This window comes from Typopeltis vanoorti, chromosome 7, assembly GCF_054136105.1.
Source record: "Typopeltis vanoorti isolate ZY-2024b chromosome 7, IOZ_Tvanoo_1.0, whole genome shotgun sequence".
NCBI classification, from domain to species: Eukaryota; Metazoa; Arthropoda; class Arachnida; order Uropygi; family Thelyphonidae; genus Typopeltis; species Typopeltis vanoorti.
Window position 1 is genome coordinate 62,071,078 of NC_143555.1, and position 23,858 is coordinate 62,094,935.

General features: G+C 33.7%; 1 protein-coding gene across 1 annotated transcript; it reads left to right on the forward strand.

Moving 5' to 3' along the window:
• Positions 1–8,194: 8,194 nt before the first annotated feature.
• LOC150104722 (chitin deacetylase 8-like) lies at positions 8,195–23,368 on the forward strand. Its single transcript, XM_090395900.1, has 2 exons — positions 8,195–8,569; positions 22,489–23,368. The coding sequence occupies exons 1-2, from the start codon at positions 8,223–8,225 to the stop codon at positions 23,291–23,293; spliced, it is 1,152 nt and encodes a 383-aa protein (XP_090252026.1). The 5' UTR covers positions 8,195–8,222; the 3' UTR covers positions 23,294–23,368.
• The last annotated feature ends 490 nt before the right edge of the window (positions 23,369–23,858 follow it).

Here is a 23,858-nt window from a genome sequence, read left to right on the forward strand (position 1 = left end):
ATAGTTAAACTTGCAAAAAATCTTAAATTAGAATGTGAAATAGAAGACGTAGAGGAGTTGCTCGATTGTGAAATAAAAGAATTTTCGGATGAAGAGTTGATTGATTTGAAAGCACAGAGTGTCAGAATAAAAATCGAGAGAGAAAGAAGAAGAGGAGCCAGGAAAGAAATTCACTGCAAAGAGTTTATCAGATTCTTTTTCGCAACTGAATAAAGCTCTCGCCAGTTTCAAAGCAATGGATCCTAATATCGAACGATTCACAAAGGTTGAACGTATCATTCAAGATGCTGTGCGTTGTTATCGTGAGATATATGAAGAAAAAAAAGAAACAAACTATTCAAACAAAGCTCAGCATGTTCCTCATCAAGAGAACATCTCCTACCTCAACCCAAGGACATGACCCTGACGATCCACAACCCAGCACAAGCAAAGATTAAAAATCGATTTTGTAAATTTCATTTGTATTAATTTTTACATTAATTTTAGATTGTATTTTTGTGTTTATGATACAGTATGTATATATTATTTTTCACATTATGTACAATATACATAATTATAAATTTAAAAGATTATAAAAATGCCATCGAAAGGTTAAAGAATACTGTTAATAAATATATGGCCGACATACGACCAGATCGACTTACGACCTGTCAGCCAGAACGGAAGCCAGTCGTAAGTCGACGACCAAGTGTGTATGTAGAGGTAATCTGCGATGGTATCGTCACGTAAAAACAGGAAATGCAAACAAGTTTCTAAGCAAAACTGGCAAAAAAAAAAAAAAAAAAAGACCCAGAGGGAAACCAAGATAACAACGTATTAGTGCACAGTTAAGAATACTTTAGTGTATATATATATATATATATATATATATTTTTTTTTTTTTTTTTTAAATTAGAGACCTATCAAATCAATGTGGTAAAAAATTGTTGAAAAATCGTAACCGTTAGTCATATCAACTGCACACCTAAAATGCTGGTATTCTTTGTAAAAATATTAAATCAAATATTAAATGAAAAGTAGCGTACTAACAGTTTCTAAGATGAGCGATGATACATATATGAAGTTTGGAAACTATGGCGTTAAGCGGACATCAAGAAGTATTGTTCGGTCTTCGAAATAATAGGCTGATATTTACAAGTTGACATACAGTAAGAATGTACCTAAAGAAACATTGTTCCCCCCCCACACTCTTTCACACCTGTTGGTTTCCGATTGCTTTCTGTATAAAATAGATAAAAATATCTTATATTTAATGTCCGTTCACATAGCGATTAGTTCAACTATTTTTCGGGCGACTCCGGATTATAAAAAAAATGAGAATAATGATAACGCATAGAATTGGAAGAAAATGAAGTACCCCCCCCCCCACACACACACACAACCGTTGTGTTTAAAATGAAATGCGTGTATGTCACTAATATCAACTTCTATTACTGAAACTTCTTCAACTAGTGTAACATTAATATTAATTAATGTTTTACTTTTAAGGCAGAACAAATGAAAATAATTTAAGAGAAAGTAGAAGACCTAAAAAAATAAATAAATAAAATAAACCGCTTTAGTGCTAACAGCAGATTTTTCCTCCTGTTCTTCTGTAATATATTAACACACACACACACACACACACACACACACACACACACACACACACACACACACACACACAGTATATATAACCAAATAGGTAGCAGGTCCGAAACCCATAACTGGCACCGATGTTTGTACTGGGTTCACAACCGCCCATCCACGGTACTAATGCACGATAGGATTACACATCTACATGTTTGTGTGCATTAAGGATGCCTGTACAGCACTGTGGAAATGATGTTTGCATTCATTGCTTTAGGCTGTCTTAAGAAAGCCCATTCTAATTTGATTCTAATCGCTAACCAGAGGAACTTTATTCTAAGCATTTCTTCGACTCGTTTCCCAGTTAATCGATCTCCGAAACGAACAATTATGATTTTCATATCGGAAAATCTGGTTTTTAACCCAGCATCCCAATCGACCGTAGAACTCTCACTATTACAGAGATTAATGTGTTAGGATTTAAGGAAACGAGATGGCGGCATGGGTCTGCCGAACTCTTTAACTCTTTCCTGAAAAGCTTGGATTTGATAGTTTTGGCTTACCATTAGCAAATGCTTGAAGGACTGAGACTGCCTGCACACTATATATATATATATAAAACCATTAAATTCACCAGGGAAAAGAAAGGTTTTCTTTAAAAAAAAAAAAAAAAAAACACTTAGTGACAGAACCTTCTGTGGCATATAAACCAATTATTTAACAATAATTGGTTTATATGCCCCAGAAGAAAGAAGAGAACAGGATAATATTGATTTTTATAATCACTACAAAACATATATAATAAAATAAATAAAAATGATTACATAATTTTAGCAGGAGATTTAAATGCAAGAATTGGAAACACGAAAATTAATAATAATATAGGCATACATGGAGAACACACTCTAAACAGAAATGGTAAAAAATTGATTGACTTTGTAGTTTATAATAACCTAAAAATAATAAATTCCTTCTATAAACATAAAGACATACATAAATATACTTGGGCAGCAAGAGGATGGAAATCAATATTAGATTACTTCATATTAAATGAAAAGACATCAAAAATTTCACTAGATGTTAGAGTTCACAGAAGATATGAAATAAGCAGTGACCACTTCCTTGTTAAAATAAAATTAAGATTACCACCTAAATGGCTACAAGTAACAAGAACAGAAAGAAAAATGGAAACATTTGTTTATAAAACTAGACTATTGAATGACACAAATATACAATGGCTATATGAACAAAGAATTAACCAGTATCTAGATAAAATAAAATAAAATGAAGAAATAGAAATAGAATGGCTTAATATAAAAACGATACTAAATGCAGCAGCAAATGAAAGCTTAGGAAAGACCAAAAAATTCAATAAAAGAAAAAAACTGAAGATCTGGGATGATACAATCAAAGAAATAATCAAAAAGAAAAAAGAAGCCTATCACAAATGGTTAAGCAGTAAAAGATTAGAAGATGAAATAGAATATAAAAGAATAAGAGCCACAGCTAAAAGAGAAGTCAGAAAAAGACATAGAGAATCATGGAATAAATTTGTTTCTAACTTAGAACATGATTTATATAAAATAAGACCCAATGTATATAAGATTTTGAAACACCTAAATGCAGATACCAAAGAAAACATAAAATTAAACACTGAATTGAAATTAGAAGAATTTCTAAATTACTACACAGAACTGTGGACAGACAAATATTTTAAAAAAGACAACTGGCAAAGAATTAACGAAAATGAAAAGGAAATAACTGAAGAAGAATTAGAAATCAGCCTGAAAGAAACAAGAAACGGAAAATCACCTGGAGAAGATAAGCTAGGTTCACAACTATATAAATACGCTGGAACAAGATTCAAAGGAAGACTCTTATTATTTTTAAATAAAATTTACTCAACTGGTATTCCCCCAATAGAATGGAAAAAAGCAATTGTGATTCCTATCTTTAAGAAAGGTAATAGAGATCACCCTAAAAACTATAGAGGTATCAGTATACTAAATTCATGTTACAAAATATACAGCAGAATCTTAAATAACAAACTAATGAAATATTCCGAAAACTTTATTCTAGAGGTACAAAATGGATTTAGAAAAGGACGATCATGTATAGACCCAGCCTTCTGCCTAAAATTAATAATAGAGAAAAGAAGAGAATATAATTTAGAAACACATATTGCATTTATTGACTTTGAAAAAGCATTTGACAAAGTTAAAAGGAACATATTATTTAACATATTAAAAGAAAGACAAATACCAAATAATATCCTAAAAACTGTCACAAGTATATATGAAAATAATCAAATACAAATAAGATTAAATCATGAGCTATCGTATACAAGAGAGATAAACCAAGGGGTCCGACAGGGATGTCCCCTCTCAGCAACTCTTTTTAATATCTACTTAAATGAAATAATAGTAAAATGGAGTAAAAATTTACATCAAGGAATTAAACTTTCACCTACAGTTAACTTAAACACTCTCCTCTTTGCAGATGACCAAATAATAATTACAAATTCTGAAGATAACTTACAGAAAGCTATTTTAAATCTAAATGAGATATCCAAAGATTATGGTATGATAATATCAATGGAAAAATCAAAAACAATGGCCTTTAAAGGACAAGATCCAGCAAAAACTAAAATAGTAATAGATAACAAGATCTTAGAACAGGTGAATTCATTTAACTACCTAGGATGTATGATCACTTATGAAAATGAAAAAGATATAAACATAAAAATTGCAAAATATTTAAAAATAACAGGAGTAATTAACTCTATATTTAAACCAAACCTAGTTCAAAAACAAACCAGGCTAAAAGTATACAATACATTAGCCCTACCGGTCTTAATGTATGGAAGCGAAATCTGGACAATAAAATAAAAAGACAAACAAAGATTAACAACAGCAGAAATGAAGTTTATGAGAAAAACTGCAAAGTATACCCTATTTGATCACAAAAGAAACGAAGATATTATGAAAGAATTAAACCAAGAACCAGTAATTTAAAAAATATAAACATAGATGGATGGAACATGTTCAAAGAATGAAAACAGAAAGATTACCAAAACAAGCCTTAAAGTACAAGCCATTAGGAAAAAGAAAATCAGAACGTCCTCTTAAACGATTCAACGATGACTTCTAAGGCCGGAACAGGCCATACTAGGCCTAAATCCTTGATACGTATGATGATGATGATGATGAGTGACAGAACTTTCTTTTCTCTTACCTCGGAAAGAATTTGAAAGCCATTACTCGATAGTCAAAAAAAAAAGGGGGGGGGAGAACGATAAGGAACTAATTATAATTCAATACTTATTCCGGTATGATAGAATAAATCTGAGATTACACAAACAGAAATTCGCGCGCAAACTTTCGGGATGGTTCAAACTCCCTAATTTTATATTTTTATGCATTCATTATTTTATTTATTTTTGTAAGCGGTAGATTATATCTGTACCAATCAGATTCATCTGCACAGCTGGCTGATTGAAAAAAAAGAGGCCAACTGATGAGGCATGAAAATAGAGATTCTATCAGTGGTGACTCCTGATGATGGGAAAATATCCTCTATACAGAAGTACTCAGCCAAAAAATTGAAATAAATTATAATAAAGCCAAAAAGAAAAGAAAACTAATAAATATTCCTTAGTGGCATCCCTTATTTTTGTCAATCGATCAAGTATAGCCTCTACGTATTCAAACATTTCATGAAATTGATATGAAAAAAACTGTATGCATAGTAGCTCGTATGCATAGGGCTCCAGTAATATATAGCGGCTCCCAAACCCTCTAATTCTCCCTTCGCCAAAGGAGTAGCTACTATACTCCCGAACTCCACAATGCACGAGTCCGAGAATATAAATGGGCTCATACAAGCGCTCTAAAAGCAATGTAGGACTCGACAAATTATTAATGCAAAAACCCGATTCGCCGCAGGCCTCCCCTCCCAGTTTTTTTTTTTTTTTTTTTATGTTTCAAAAGTCAATAGGAATTCTATAACGTGATTAGTGATGTTACATGTTAATGTTATTCTTGAAAATAAATAGAAATATTTTTCATGATTCATTTTCCACTCATACTTTACTTTTTTTTCATGACAATTTTATTAAATGTTATATGATGTTAAGTGCTTTTTTTTTTTTTTTCATAAACCGATTCAAACTGTTTGCAGTCCATTTGAGGTCTCCTAAAGATAGCACACCCTTCTACAAATAGCCAGGGTATACAGAATTGTATTATCTGGTTTAGCCTACATGGACAGACAAACTGTGGGTTTCATGTGAGAAAAAAAGAGCATGTTGCAGATATTGAGCATTAAAGAAAAAAAATATCTGGTTTGGCTAAGCACACTTCTAATAGTAACTATGTTGTTGATTGGAACGTTTCAACCATGCCTTATTTAGATTTTTTTTTAAATTCCAGACTTCTAAAGGAATCAGTAACTGATTATCCATTCACACTGATCAGTGAATAAAAACCGACGACTTATATTAAGTGACATAAAGAAATCCCTTATGAAATCTTTTAACATCAAAGCTTAAACTTTGCTAACAATCAACTTCAGCCGTTAACTGCATACAGCTAATACATGCCCTGACGTTTATTTGTTAGCATGATTTTATTTTTCTTGTAAGGATTTTTTCAACGTTTGGACAACTTTGTTTTTTATATATATTTTTTTATTAAGCCCTGATGAATCCATCAGTTCTTTGTACTCGTAGGTACGCGAAACTAGCAGATGTAAGATTCAAATTTCAATGACAAAGTTTCCTTCTCACTGTAAGGCCTTTGGTCATAAAACATTTTCTCTTAAATAGCCTCTATATGTTTTAAAGGAACCTTTCCGGTTTAAACGAGTTCAATTTACTCACGAATTTACAATATCTCCACTCTCAAGGGCCAGCCTGGTTGGCCGAGTAGTTAGTATAGTCGCTCTCCTGCCAAGAGACTGCGGGTTCGAATCCCGCCAGGGGCATTGGATGTTTGTGATTGTCCTACTAACTCTATGTGGGAACGACATCTGCGACCAGTGTTTCTCAACGTTTTTTGGATCATGCCCCACCTCAACATTTCAAAGATTTTGATGCCCCCCCCCTCTAGCATAATAGTCAGCCAAGTTCTGAAAAAGTATAATATAAATATGTGTATGTACATTTTCTAAATGCCCCACGTTGAGAAACACTGTCTGCGTCCCTACCACTTCCTTTAGCAGAAGGCTTCACTCCCAATGAAGTAAGGGAATGACCATTCGGCGTCAAATGACGTCACATATGAATAACTAACTAACTAACCACTCTCAAGGAAATGTTTTGTTCTTCATGGCGACATCTTAGTTACTAATTTTACCGTGCCCTTTCATGTTCTCTTTGAGAAATCAAAGAGAGTAAGAAGAAGAAGAAGAAGAAGAGTATGGTGCTGTAACGGAGCCAAAAATAATAAATATAACAACAATCCACGGTACTTACAAGCCCAGGCCCTGTCCACTTTGGCTATTGGGATAAGCTCGTTAGTCTTATGCCTAAACATATATTTTTGTAAGAAAATTGCGTATTCTGATGGCCGAGTTTCTGGCAGGAGTGGCTATCTCTTCCATAAGAGACCAGCTGATCATTTTCAGTCGAAAAGTCTTCATATATGGAGCCACCATATCTGATTAATTGCAAATTCATGCAATTCCTGAATATATACATAAGTTCAATATTTCCTGGTTATTACATCCACTTGATGAGTTATTGGTATTTATATATAGCAACTTACACTCTTAAGTATTAAATTATTACCAAGATAGGTAGCCAAGTGAGAATGCTACACGGAAAGACGAGTTCGAATCTTGTCATGGAAAGTACTTTTTTTTTTCTTCTAGTCTTAGAATTGCCACATATCTTCTAGCACTGGATTAATGTATGTGTGTGTGTGTGGGGGGGGATTTTCAAGAACTTTTAAGCAAAGCTAAATTATAACATCTTCGATGAACCAGTTTACCAACGCTGAATGACTGTAACTTGTTAGTTACCAATCCTAATACTGAAAAAGAATGACAGGCATGACGTGCTAGGCAGACAACTATAAGCACGTTCTGATTTAACTAATAAATGCTAAAGTACTTATTTATATTCTACTCAAGTTGTTTTTCGTTAATATTTCGAAGTATATTTCTGAGTAAAATACATTACTTCAAATTCAGAAGTGTTTTCGTTAAAAATATATTATTACTCGTATTATCGATATATCAAGTTACTACATAAAGATAAGTGACTCCCAACATAGATATATCCTATCTCTAACAGTTTATCATATTCTTGAACGATTATCTCAATGAATTTAGGGCACCTGTCTGGAAAGGCGATCAGTGCATAGTATCTCTAAGTCTGCAAACAACAGAGTTAATATAGTTTAGAAACTGTCATCCAAGTACTTCTCTTTTGAAATATCACAGAGAGATAGTGGTGACAAAATGTTGAAGGTAAACAGTCAGATTACAGTTTGACAGTACCATCCGGGAGATGACAGCAGTTTCTTCTTTTTATAAGATAATCCTAGATTAAAGCCTAATAAATGAAATACTGCAACTCTCAACTCATTCACTTGGGGTATATATATATACTACATACAGAATTTTTACTCTTACACTAAAATCAAGTCAAAATGAAAATCTTAATATTGACTTTCGTCTTGGCATTCGCTACTGCCTTTGACGAATTCGGATTCGGATGTCCTGACCAATGTACTGCTCCAACTTGTCGTTGTGCTAGTACGGAAAAGCCAGAAAATCTAAATATTGACAAAGTACCGCAGTTCGTAATGTTAACATTTGATGATGGAATAACAATTGCTAATTATCCAACATACAAGGATTTGTTGGAGTCAGGAAGAAAAAACAAGAATGGGTGTCCAATTGCAGCTACATTTTTTGTAACTCATGAATATACTGACTACAGACTTGTCCACGATCTCTATATTCATGGCAATGAAATCGCTACTCATACAGTCAGGTAAGTATATAAGCTATACCTTTTAGTATAGTAATTTAAAGCAAAGTATTATCATGGTTCTGAATGCTGATTTATATGTGTGCGTTCTATAAATTTATAAAATAGTACACCCAAGGTTTTTCATCTCTAAATATTAGGGTTCATGAGTCAACACATAAACAGGATAAAACTTCATCACAAGAACAAGATTTTGTTTGTATCCATGGAAAGTGCAAGACATTTTACTCAATGTCCAATAAAAAGTGCTAGGCTTTAGGAAAATGGCGCTTTCCCCAAGTGTCATAATTGATACAGATATAACCACAGTATATTAAACATATGTTGTTTTTCTTCTGTCATTAATTTATTTGGAGATAATAGCGGAGATATGTTCACAGACAGTTTCTGAAATTCTTCTTTTTGCCATAAAACATTTAATGTAAAACGCTTCTAAAATTCGATATCGATCATGTAGATAAATAAGCTATACATTGCCATTTCTCCCATAAAACATTTAACATTAAAACGCATATAAAAGGTCAGCAACTTTTTCCTGATTTCTTCTTTTCTCACTAAAATATGTTCTAGAAATATCTGTTCTCTTAGTGATAATGGCCTTATTTCGAATATTTCGTTATTGTAATGTAATGATTCATGTCGAGCTGATCTAATTTTGCGATAACTAAGAAAAATCTCAAAAATTTAAGGAAGAAAATTCTATGAACATTAAAACTTTAACTGTGTTTTTACGCCCAAGGTAAGAACAGAAAATTGCGCCGAACCACATAGTTTTATTTTACTACCCTTTTTATATTTAATAAATAAACATTATAAATCTTATTTTTCTGCTCCTCATCTTGCACGGCCGAGACTAGTGCCTAACTGACTACGTCATTGTTATGGCCTTCTAATATATGCATCCAAGTTAGGTCCTCAGTATTTAAAGACAATTCATCTAAACCAAAACATACTAAATCACTTGGGGAGGTATAACTACAAGGATAAATTATTATAATAAATAATTTACCGGCCTGGCGCCGAGAGGTTAACGTATTCGACTTCCAACCATGGGCATAAATGTTTGTAATTGTCTTTAGATGGGAGATGAATTTCATCACCAAGTGTGAGGTCATCTAGTTTACAGAGGTCTGAAGTAGTCTGAAAATTTCCATGTTTCTAGATTATGCAAATAATAATAATATATACAAAAACAGAAATATTCCAGAGACTGTCCACGATACTAATACACTGTTGCAAACCTTTCATGGGTATGTCATAAAATAAAATATGAAAATTTCTAACACCTTTCGTTTCCAGTACTCTTGAGCTGTCTCACTTTTGTGAATTGATAAGCAGCTGACTTCTATACGCAGTCATCTCTGCTGATTGAGTTCATGACTACTGACGATTTGCACATTTTTGGAGGAAGGGGGTCAGCAAAAAATCGTCTCTATCTATTATGCTTAAGTATTAAGTGATAGATTATTGTATGAAAGTGAATTCTGCATTCGATTTTTCTGAATTGAAAGGTTAGACACTCACGTTTCTGGAGAAAACGTCTTACTTGGGGGCCAAAGATTGACTAACTACGGAACCGGCTTACAAAAAAAGTTCCAGTTAGCGACTAGAACTTTTTCTAGCATTGAGGAATTCAAAAATCGATTATTCTGTTGTTTTAGCTTATGAATGCAGAAGCGTCACAACACACCGACACAGTATAAATAGACAAAGCAAAATCAAAATCAAAATCGAAAATCAAAGAGAGTGAACAGATGGAAATGCTAAGTTAAGGGGATAATAAATCCCTCATTATTTTAAAACTGGATACGAAATTCGGAGATCGAAATATAAATAATTAGAATAATGAGAATAATTTTAATTAAATTAAAATAATGAGGGATTTATTATCCCCTTAACTTAATTTACGCCGCCGAAAAAATAGCCTCTTGGCTCTTTATCGTAGATGGAAATGATCTTTAAAACTTTTTGTTAGGAAGTATAAAATGTTTTGCGAACTCATATACAACATTAAATTCTAAAATGAAGACATCTGCTATATAATCACTACTGATTTTTCACTACCGTAATTTTTATTTTCGTAAGTTAAATGGTTTCTTTCAGATTTTTTTATTCAGCTTTTCATTGTCACTGTTAAAAAAAAAAAAAATCACCGTTTCTCGCTGGTTAAATAAAGTTAATCGACTCGTTCCTCATGTGAACGTATTTTCATTATGGGATTTAAAAGTTATTACTTTTTTTTTTTTTTTTAATTTCGTTGAGGACAATGATAAAACAGTTTCGTTATGAAAGAATGGTAAATCAGTGGCTCATATGTAATTAATTTTGAATATATATATATATATATAAACCATTCATTAAAATCTCTACAGTGTGTACTTATTCCGTCTGTCTACCAAATATGGAAAACTATTCAAAATTTATTACAGCATACGCCACCGATTTATTATTATTATATATATTATATAATATATTATACTCACTTTCGAGAGATTGCTAGGTTAAAATAAGAATGATTCGCTGTCGACATACATACTTCCCTCCCACCCTTTGATTCTTATCAACCTGACTGCATCCATTTTATTTAGTAGCAAAATTATATCTTCTCGGATCACACTTTCCTGAACTAACTATTCATCAGTGATGTTTTCTATCCATTCATCAGAACAAAAACGCAAGAGAATGTGGGTTTTGCGTCTTTCAATAATCCCGAAATCATCATCACATTCAGATCGATCTATAATGGACAATATCAAACTTCTTGATTGCATATATTCGACGACTCTAATATTACTGTTATTTTGGCTTCCTCAAGAACACTGACGAACTGAAATAGGATTAATTCGGTGTCAGAGAATTTCTATTGTTTGCTTATTCACCTGATTTCATTCATTTCATTTAGAGCTAAAATGATCCGATTTTATATTCGAAACAGCACTGAAAGTTAATATCATTAATTTGGTCAGGTAATAATAACAGCATAGATTCTGTGACAACTCCCGCATATAACATGATTAATTCGTGATAAAGTTAATTTCAGAATTTTTGTTCATTTTTCAAATGCGAAAAATTACTGTACTGAAACATAAGTTTTAAAATATCGAGTTTTCAAGATAGTTCTTGGTACAGCCTCTTACCCACAAGTTTAATAATTTTACTACACTGAGAGCAGAGCCGGCGCTAGGGTCTTTGCCGCCCGCATGCAATTTCTATCCAAGCGCCCCTGTAACGATCCGGGCGTGTGCTTGGTTCTTTTACGATAATAAAAATTTTAATTATTTGAAATTTCTTAAATAAATTTTGACAGAAGAGCCACACGTTGGTTCGCTAAATGACGAACCGGGGGGGTTGACTAGGCAGGATAATCGTTAAAAACCCGAATATTCAAAAAATTCTCAAACGTTAAAGCAAATTTTGATAAAGCCACTTCATTTTAATCGTTGAATATAATGATACAGGGATTACAGCATTCTCACCTACCAGAATCGCTAACCAAATTAAAATGAATTTTAATTAAAGTTAAAATTTATTTGAACCAAAGTTTAAAAAATTTTTGCATTTTGCAAGTTATTAAGAATTTAGTAACTTGTAAAAATGTTTTAATAATTTTTATAAGTGGAACTATCTTTTAGGAAAATAAAAGAAACACAAGATAGATGAGAAAATAATAATAAGAAAAGAATTCAGAAATAATTAGAACAATTAATATAAGTATTAAAAAATATATCTTTACAAAATAACAGATAATAATTAATTATATGAAGAGCCAAAGGCTTTAATTCGGCGACATATAAACTTATTTAAGTTAAGGGATATTGAATCCCATATTATACTTGAATTTTTTTAAATTAAAATTTTAGGGTTTTTGATTTCATATTCACAAAATTAGAAATAATGGTCTTAACGTCTAATTCCGCACATATATCATTTTCAATAGCTATTAACGCCAAACTAACAAGCCTTTTTTGCGACATGCTTGTTCTTAAGTAGGTTTTAAACAATTTCAACTTGGAAAAGGAACGTTCACCGCTCGCTACACTAACAGGTACTGCTAATAGTATTCGTAAAGCAATTGAAAAGTTAGGGAAAGATTAATTATTGGACACAATAAAATTAAGAATATCGAAAGAGTTTTGAATATTTAAATTATCCTTCCGAAAAATATCCCGGAAAGCACATAACTCGTCATATATAATAGTTCTATTGCATTTACGTCTTTATTGTCGCCGTCCTTCAAGAGGAATCTCTAAATCGTCACAATTTTTTCTTAAATCTTCGTTATTAATTTGTAGTAATCTATACAAGAAATTGAAATTATCATAGTATGTTTTTAGTTGTTTAAAACTTTCTATTAACGAACACATTGCAACTTCTAGAAGTGAATAAAACACATTCACTCTAAATTTATCTTCTGGTGATAGTGGCGTTTCGTCGTAATGCTCGTAGTCAAATTACCGTGTCTTCTTTCGTCGTCGAACTTCAGTACCAGTTTTTAATGGTTTTTAATTCTTGCTCTCCATCCACCTCATCACTCAGTTCTTTTGCCGTTTTTAGAACTTCTTTAAAATTTATATCTGATCGATACTCTTGTAAGAATATTTTTAAGTTTCGATAGATTCTAAAGCAAGTGTAATTCATATTTTTGTTTTGAAGAATTTAATCACAGGGTTTATTCTGTTAAGTAAATCATGCCAAGTTATAAGAGAGCAAATAAATTTGTAGTCCTTTATTTTAGCACATAATGTTTGTGCTTCATGCTGTTTCTTTATTGATTGCTCAACGTTTGTAAGAGAATGAAAAGAAATTGTATATTTCTTGAATAATTGCAAAGAAACTAATTGTATCTGCATTCGCTTTGGCTGCATCATTAATGATTATATTTAGAGTATGAGCAGCATATGGCACGTAAAAAGCTCGAGGTTTTTTGTTCAAAAGCAAATTTTGGAGCCCATATTTTTTCCCTTTCATATTTGCCCCTCATACCCTTGACCTCGCATGTCTTCAATGGGAATGTTCCATTTTTCTGTGCAACAGTAATGGAGCACATAAACCACGTCGTGTGGAATCTGATATATCTGCAAAACCTAAAAGGTTTTCCCTGATCTTGACAATTCCGTTGTCACAGGAAACAAAGCGAATAATAATGGTCATTTGTACTGTTTTACTTGCATCAGGTGTGCAGTCTAAAATTATGGAATATTTAGATTTTCGAATTGATAAAAAAATTGTATCTCTGATTGCGTTACTTAAAGTTTCCAATATTTCATTAATTTAACTGTCTTTACTCAAATAGTGTACTCTATTGTAGGGCCCTTTCAACATGCTTTTCCATAATGGGATCAAACTTTGCAAACAGTTCGACTAATTTTAAAAAATTGCCGTTGTTCCTTTCATATAATTTATCAGATGATCTGAGAAAAGCTAAATTTCTACCAAGGAATTTTATAATTTCAATCAAGCGTTCCAAATCACTCGTCCAATGTTTCTTTTCCATTTCATACATGCTTTGAGTCTGGCAATCAATAGTAGTTTTGTTTTTTAAATTTTTATCAAGTTCCTTCCATTTTAAGAAAATTTTCAGGCGAGTTAAACTAGTCTCATGTCTATGCAAAGTTATACTTACATTTCTCCAATCGTTATAACCTTCTACAAAACTACTTGGTTCAGTAGGTGCGAAAAGTTTGCAACAAAAGCAAAAAACAGAATTTAAAGTTTCGGAATAAATGAGCCATGTTCTTAGCACGAGCTCCCCGATTTCCATTTTTCTATTATAATACGTGTCGCCAAATTTACGACCAAATGTATCTCTGGGATATATTATATTTTTCTTTAGAACAGGCCCCATTTCAATTGAACCAACTCGTAATTTTTCATCAATATTTTCCCATTCACCTGGATCTTCTAAATTTACAGAGACTGACAACGTGTTGATTTCATGGTCAACTACAACTAAATTTTCTCTTAACTGTTTTTCACTTAAATCATGCGTCTTGTTATCTTGTTCAATAGTTGCAATAGTACTTTCATGCAAACTGGATGATGTGCGCGGTTCGTCAACTCTGATTTCTGATGTATCGAGTTGGTTACAATCTGCATCAGAATATTTTAATAAATTTATTAAGAGCCCCAGTTTATTTCTTAATATCTGCTTCTTTCGCAGCATGACGATTACGATTTTGTGCACCGGTTAACTTTTGTTTAATTTTTGATTTCGTTTCTATTTTATACCCACAAGAAATTATTACACAACACGACACAGAGACGAAATAATAGTTCGCACTGCGCTACTGTCAGTAACCTGATATGCGTATCATATGACTGGTTAACTAGCAACAAATGTTTTGTACGAAAATTCGTTTCTGCGCATAAAAACCGTTCACCTTTTCACTTTAGATAGACTGCAGTACACACAACATTCTGCAGACATTCTCGCTGCAAAATTGTAAACAGCCGCTGATCAAAGAGGTGGCAATATACAATTTTTTAAAATTTTTATTCGGTGTATCCGGATTTATTTATTTTAAAATTGATCATTCTAAGAATTTTTTTTATTATAAATAAAAATTTTGTTTCTTAAAATGAACCGTGCCACGGCGGCGGCGCCCCCTTCGTAGCGGCTTCCGCATGCTCTGCATGTCCGCTTCTGTCGGCCCTGACTGAGAGCATTTAGATGCGATTCCTTAAGTTCCCCTTCAACTGATAAGCTACTTTGTAACTCTCAAGAGCTTTGTTGCCAAAGTCTGAACCCTTCAGAACACACGCAATTTACAGACAAAAATTACTAGTTGTGGTGGTGTTGGAGGTGGGCGGTAGATGGCGTTGATTCGTAGTAGAGGTAAGGTGTAGAGACAGTTGAAGATGTCCTCCCGCGATGAGTCTTCGGACTCCTTGGAGGTATCAGGAATAATAATAATAATAATAATAATTTCTCTTGCAATGTGCTTTTTACTTTTACTAGCATTCACTAAGTTCTCGTTTGACGTTAGCAACCTCTTGTACGGAGTTAGTGGTGTTTTTATTAGAGAATAATTTTCATATTCCGTTTCTTAATAAATTAAAAAAAAAGGCATTTATAACTGTACTTGGTGCACTCGGGTATTTCATCCTGTAAACTGACATAGCAGCCTGAAGAACAAACGAAGTGTACAGATATAATAAATTGGTCTCAGAGCCTTAGCTGCTTATATAGTGGTATATCCATTTCCCCTTATCCAATTATGCAGTTTGAGTTAAGGCCTATCAAACAAAGTTCTGCTTTCTCTATAGAGGATCAAAGTGCTATCAGTGTCTCTGGATGAAGGTCTTAATTAACTCCTCCAATACCTTAGTGACCACTCCAGAGATAGTGACTATAATTATTTCCTTCAGTGTCAGCTCCACACGTGTTCCTTGCTTTTCTGCTCATTAGAAACTATGCTTATGTAGAGAATCAATTTAAATAACTGAAGCATTGCTAATTCTCTTGCATATTCCTTGAGCATCCTTTCTGCTGTGTTAGTGCTAAAATTGAATTCTGGCAATAGCGTTAATACTTCTGATTCCTTTCGTTCGGTTTTTCCTCAGTATCCAGAGAAGTAAAAAGGCTGTTGGAATGTATAATTCCTTAGTGATCACTTAAGAACAATTCAGCCATTTTTAAAGCATCTGCAATTCCTAACTTCTTCATTCAATAAAGTTATTTTTCCGTAGCCTGTTTTTCTTTTTTTTACTTGCCACACAAATAATCTCCAATTTCTCTTTACCTGTTTAACTAACTTTTCATAGACTGAAAATATGGTTCCAACACCTCAGAATTGAAGCTGCATTTTCTTTTTATGTGGTTCTTACTTTAAAGTCTTATTCATCTACTTAACGTCTGTGCAAATTATTCTTCTAACTCTGAAGATGCAGTTTTCTGCAGATACTCTTATCACTTTCCATACTCAGCTGATTTCTCTACCATGCAATTTTTTTATACCAAAGCACTTCTCCAAGCTACCCCTCTCAGTCTATCATAGTCACTTTCAATAGTCCAGATACACCATTTTGTTCAGAGCCATAACATGATTTTACTCTCTCAAACTCGAGATAAAAACAGCCAACTCATTTATTTATATTTTATTTAATGATTAGATCTATTATGCCATGAGTCCATTCCATCACACATTACATAATATAGTCAACACTTAGTAATGTTTATGAATTCTCTTTCCCTCATTTTAGATGATTTTTACTCATTCGGCTTATACATTCATAATTTGAAATCACTCATGATGGTTCTGCTTATATCCACAATGTTGATCTGTCATGCAGTTCATAGTTCCTTTTCAGATGACCCTGACATAGCTGTATCAATGTATGTATTCTGTCCTGTTAACCTTTACCACACTTCGCCACCCACCTCATACCTACTGTCTGTATCGCTCATACTACCATCATCAATATTCTAGATCTCTATTCTGGTTAGATTTAATTACTCTGCAGTCATTAGCTTTGGGCAGTATGGGCAGTCATCGACTGACCATAGTGCGCAGTTATTCTCTTAACACAGCTACCCTGTCATATTCGGTTTCCATGGCTACTATAGTATATATTCACTTTTTCACTGAACAAGAATATTTTCAAACACCTAACATGAAATCCAATTAAGTATAATCCATTCTGTAAGTACAAATCCTTTCTGCCATCAAAAACACCTATACATCACCATACTGCATACCATTTTTCCCACAGTCTACTTGTTGAAACATTTGCAGTCACAGCTCTCCTTCTCAGCTCACTCAAGTCACATATTGATAACACTCTCAATCTTGACTGTTTTGCTTTTCATTTTCGAACATCTCTCAACATCGTATATTTTTTCTATTATCATAACCAATTCCTTCTTGAGACATGTTCTGACCAATACTATCATATTTTAACTTGTTCCATCTGTGTGCATACATATCAGCCACATTACGAATCTTTAATTCCAGAAATTTCTCCATCTTTTCTTGCCTTTTCGCTTATGACTATTCAAATTATGTTTGCTGAGAAACATTCATGGCTATAAAAGGACTCCATTTTTTTTTTATTGCGCATGCAGTAAATTAGCACTGTTTACAATTTTTTTCCTGTTACACCAGTTGTTGCTTCTATTGATATATAAAATTTAATGTTTGTTAATTTACAAATCAAATTCTCATTGTTTTGCTACTTATACAAGTAGTAGCAATCAGAACTTATATGCAAAATTTTTAAAATTTACTTGGAAGTAATTATTCAAGTCCATTTATTATTAACAATAAATGTAAAAATTACAAACGAGTAAAACCTTATGGCTCCAAATCTAATCCTTTTCAAAAATACTCATGTTTATATCTATCACACATTCTATTGACTATGCATTCTATAACTACAAATGCTTAATTTTGAAGAAAATTTCTTGGCAATTGTTTCCAAAATCAAGCGAGGTTACTTAAGAGGAAATCTTCACCCTTAGATCCTGGAGTCATTTGGCTCTTCATCGCTCCAATAAAAAGCAAGTAAACTGAACAGAGATACTATATATATATATATATATATATATATATATATATATATATATATATATATATATATATATATATATATATATACACACACACACACACACGAGTGAATGATCTGGAAATTTCTGATATTCTAAGTTCTGTTATAAAATTATTAATTACACAAACCTCAGTGCACTGTTCTTAAGGAGAATGCACTATTTGCTGCTCATCAGATAACCTGCTACAATAAGAACTTGTCATAACGAAAAATGCTTTTAATTAAATGGGATACTCCTCCAATATCATTAACAGGTATATATATATTTAAAAAAAAGGGTTAAGTCCAAATTCATAGATAACAGCAGGGATTTATACCTTGTACGAAAATAGTCAATCTGCAGTCAACCCTGATCCAAAAATATTAAATGAAAAATTCCAGAAATAAACAATTCATAAGTTTTAAATTGCACGCCATTCTGAATAGTGTGATGAGATCTCGTGGCGTCCAGCTTGATCCCAGTACGTGAATCATTCATTTGTCCAGCATATCCATGCTGTACTGTATATGCTACATGCCTGTTAGTCATTTAGCAGCCGTCTCGGTTGTTGGGTCGACTGGCGGTATTGCATTGCTTCTTCAAGTAACCCTTATTTTACGTAATAATGGCCCCAGCACAAGAGTAGTGATGCTGGCAATTCAGATATGTCAAAGAGAAGCCATAAAATGCTTCCTTTTAGTAAAAAGGTAGAAGTTCTCAACTTCATGAGGAAAGAAAAAAAATTATACGCTTTTATCACAGTATATTGTTATAATTGCTCTATTATTAGTTATTGTTAATCTCTTACCTGTGCCTATTTATAAATTAAACTTCATCATAGGTATGTATATATAAGGAAAAAACAGTACACACACATATATATAGGGTTTAGTACTATCCACGGTTTCGGGCATCCGAGAGGGGGATCTAGGAATGTATCCCCCCACAGATAACAGGGGATTACTGTATTTCATCCATCTCCCAAGCTTGCAAAAACCAGTGCTGAATGCATAAATACTATGATGTGCCATGCTCATGTAGAAAGTGCTATACATAGAGTCATGTCACTATTCTTTACTTTGCATGAACAGGATGAAGAGAAATGACATACCGCCATGTACATAAGTTTTTTTTACCTCCGTTCTACACCTTCTGTCCAAAAAAGAAACCGAACTTTTGATAGAAAATAAAACACAGGCCAATTATAATTATTCAAATCATTTATTTCAATCAATATACTCTCCCTCAGCTTCGACAGAGTTTAGCACGGTCAATTAATTCGTTAAATGAGTTTTTTATATCGGTTTTTGGGATACTGTTCAGGGTCGTGGTTACTGCCGCTTGAACGTTTTCAACCGTGTCATATCGCTTTCCTTTCGTTGGCAAATGAAGTCGGGGGAAGAGAAAGAAGTCACAGGGTGCTAAATCAGACGAATATGGCGAGTGATCCAACACACAAACTTGGTTTTTGCTCAAAAGCTGTCTCGCAATGTTCGAAGGATGAGATGGTGCAATTATCGTGCAAAAGTGACCAGCTGCCTACATCACGATATTCATGCCGTACGCGACGAATTCTCGCTATCAATCGTCTGAAAACTTCGAGATAAAACTCACCATTCACCGTTTGGCCAGGCGGAACGAATTCTTTGTAATGCCCTTGGAATCGTAGAAACAAATTAGCATTGTCTTTACTTTTGACTCCTCAAAGCGACTTTTTTCGGATGCCCCTCTTCTGGTGGTCTCCACTCGGCACTGTGTTTCAGGCTCATACTCAAAACATCACGTTTCGTCACCGGTAACGATCGTTTCAAGGAAGTTTCAGTCTTTACAAATGGTATTAATGAGGTTCTTGCAGTGTTCAATTCGATACATTTTTTGGTCATCGATCAACTTGTAGGGAACAAATCGCGCATTCAATTTACGAAGGCTCAAACTCTCGGTCAAAATGTTGTGCACAGCTGATCTTAAAACCCTCAATTCATCTTCAATCAATCTCACGGACGGTTTCAGGTTTTCTTTGATGAAATCAAAGAAAACCCGAAGCCGTTTTGTATGTTAACTTCGCTCAGTCCAGTTTTTGGACGGCCCAGCTTTTCGGCATCCTCAAGCGTCTCACGACCACTTTGAAATCGCTCAAGCCCCTCGTAAACTTGAGTACGGGATAAGCATTCATCACCGTATGCTTTTTGAAGCATTTGATGCATTTCGGTAAAACTTTTACCAAGTTTAACACAAAAGTCAATCGCAGCTCTGTTTGAAACTCCTTTTACGACCATTTGTCAAAACACACTGTCACTCTTGGCACTATAACTCGGCTTCTAATGAAACAAATGTCATAAACAGTTAACACTGATGAAGGTTGCCGCTTTCGACAACAAAAAGGTACAACAGGTGGCGGCACTAGTTTCTTCTATTTTCGAAAAATTCGGTTTCTTTTTTGGACAGAGGGTGTATTATACATTAAAGATATCAAGAAATTATATACTTGGTTTTAATCCTTTACCCAAGGAAGCAAAATAATGTTTTGAACGTGAAATATATTCACGTCTGAGCTACTTGTATATAGAGGCTAATGACTTCACATCACTTATTGCTTAAAATAGACTTGATCTGAAAAGAAATTAGTGTATCCTTTTGTCAAGGATTTTGGCAGACTATGTTGCTCAACCAATAAATGGATGCTGCTTGATGGTAGAACTCACAGCATCTTTTCTTTATTTATTTTTTTAAATTGACAAACCTTTCTTAGTCTTAGCACCCTTATTAATATTCTTTCATTATCAGTTCAATTGTGTTCTTTTTTAATTAAGTTGAGGGTTTAATTGCCTAATTAATACAATAGCTTTGCAACTTAATGAAAGAAAACACAATTGAGGAAATTAATATAAAAATAAATGATGTAATGATATACATGATTACAAATACGTATATTACAATCCTATTGCCTATATACCCCCGCAAGAAAATTTCAACATGATGCTACACTAAGAACTATGAACACAGCCAATTCCTACAGCAAACTTTTAGAAGAACAATTTTTAGGCTTTTTATATTCATATAATATATAAAGTTATTATTATTACCACCTCAAGACCTCATGGAGTCAAAGACTCATCTGGAAGATCCTTTTATCATACACACACAGCTCATCATACTGTGTTTTAAACACATTCACACTCTTTACAGACACATTCTCAGGCAAGGCATTCCAATCATTCACAACTCTGCAAAACCTGCTTCTCACTCCCCCTATTCACACCCTCTTTATGCAGTTTCCAGGGATTGGTTCTCCCCTGATCTCCCACTATTCTCTGTAAAACTTCTCCAGCATTGATCCTATAAGAACCCCTTACCAACTTGTAGGTCTCTATCATATCTCCCTCTTCCTCCTGTCCACCAGACTCTGCAAATTACATCTTCTCAATCTTTCCTCATACTCGACATTCCAGAGGTCAGAAACTACCTTAGTCAGTCTCCTTTGGACTGAAAACCGAGTGACCAAATCTGTGCACAACAGTCCATGCGTGGCCTAATCAAAGCCTTATACAACAGAACAAGAATCTCCCTACTTCTACACGTCAGTGTTCTCCGCATCATTCCCAGAAGCCTTTGTGTTGACTTCACAATTTTGGCAATGTGACCCCTAAATTTTAGTTCCTTATCCACTATCACCCCCAGATCTATTTCCTCTACTTCCAACAATACAATATATTCTCACCAAGAATAAATTCTGCATCCCATCTTTGTTTTCCAAATTTTAAAACCTTACATTTTGCAACATTGAATTCACATCCCCATTTCAGGCCCAATCACTCAATCTATTCAAGTCTTCCTGTAAGGCCACAACATCTTCACTACACTTCATGGTTCGTCCCAACTTTGCATCATCTGCAAACAACTGAATATCTCCATCCAAATCTTCACCTATATCATTAATATACAAGTTAAACAGTAATGGACCTAAAACAGACCCCTGAGGCACTTCACTAGTGACTTTCCTTTTCCTGGATATTGCTCCCCCCATACACAACCTGTTGATACCTATCAGATAGCCAGTCTCCAATCCAATGCACCAATCTAATATCCAACCCCATCTGCTCTAGTTTGACTGTCAACCTATCATGAGGTACTCTATCAAAAGCCTTTGCAAAATCCAAATATATTACTGTGTATCCTTTTCCTCTGTCCAAGGATGCATACATGAAGTGATTTTGTTCCAGCACAGCATACATTCTACAGGACTTTATTCTATTATATTGTTGTTTGCAATAATGAGTTTATGTATTGTTATAATCAAATTATATGGTAATATACAGTTTAAGATGTTGTTTGGATATGAAATAGCTTTTCAAATTCTTTCTTTAAAAAATCTTAAATATTTCTATTTCCACAGCCATGTTGCAGATGTAGAATTTTGGAAAGCTGCCAATTACACCAGATGGTACCAAGAAATCTCAGAAATGAGAGAAATTATCTCCAGATTTGCCAACATTCCTATAAATAAAGTGAATGGTTTAAGAGCAGCATTTCTACAAACAGCAGGTGATATTACTTTCCAAGCACTGAAAGACGCAAATTTTCTGTATGAGAGTTCAATGCCAACATTAACCTACAGTGATCCTCCACTCTGGCCATACACTATGGATTATGGCTATCAACAAGATTGTCAAATTGAGCCTTGTCCATCAGAAGAATATCCTGGATTATGGACCATGCCCATGGTTACGTGGTTCCAGAATATGACATCCAATGGACAAAATATACATACACATTGTTCAATGCTGGACAGTTGCATTCCATATCCTACAACAGCAAAGGATACATTTAACTACTTTGTTTGGAACTTCAATCGTCATTATACCACAAACCGTGCACCATTTCCAGTATTTCTCCATGAGGCCTGGTTGAAAAATGAAGAGAGAAAAGAAGGATACCTTCAATTTGTTGATTGGCTACTTAAGAAGAATGATGTGTACCTTGTCACAATCCAAGAGGTGATCGAATATCTACGTACTACCCCAGTGTCAACCGAAAATTATACACAGAAGAATTGTATGAAAACACCTCTCACTAAAAAGTGTGTTGGTTTCAACTGTGAATTCAAAAACACACCACTGAATGGCATTCGTTATATGGGAACTTGTGTACGTTGCCCAAAACGCTATCCATGGCTTGGCAACCCACATGGTCAAATGTAAAGAAATTAACATTTACTTTAGTAAAGCAAACATGGAATTGATGTTTTCAGTCAAATAAAATATCTCAATATTGGTTTCAGTTGTGAATTCGAAAACAAACCAATGAATGGCATTTATTATATATATGCACATACACACACATATCCCAGTATTATTTAGCACAGTTAGTCTATAATAAATTAGATGTATATATAATTAAAGGTATCATTTTTAGAATAATTTGTAATGAGATAATTAAAAAAAGGTTTAATCACCCAAACAGCAATATGAATGAAAGACAATCAAATAATATGTATTTTTTTTTGTCCATTGTTATTATAATAGTATCTAAATGTTATTTCAATTACAAATTACAAACACTTTGCATCCACATGTTTCCTGACATGTAAATATGTTAAGGATGGTACTACAGTGGTTATAGCAATTCTTTTCAAACTTATATGGCTTGGCCATCCACGTGGGTGGGTTGCCAAGGGAATGGGTGGGAATGAGTGGAATGGGCTGCCAGAGTCTATGGTGGATGCTGTGACAGTGAATGAGTTTAAGGCGAGGTATGATAGATACT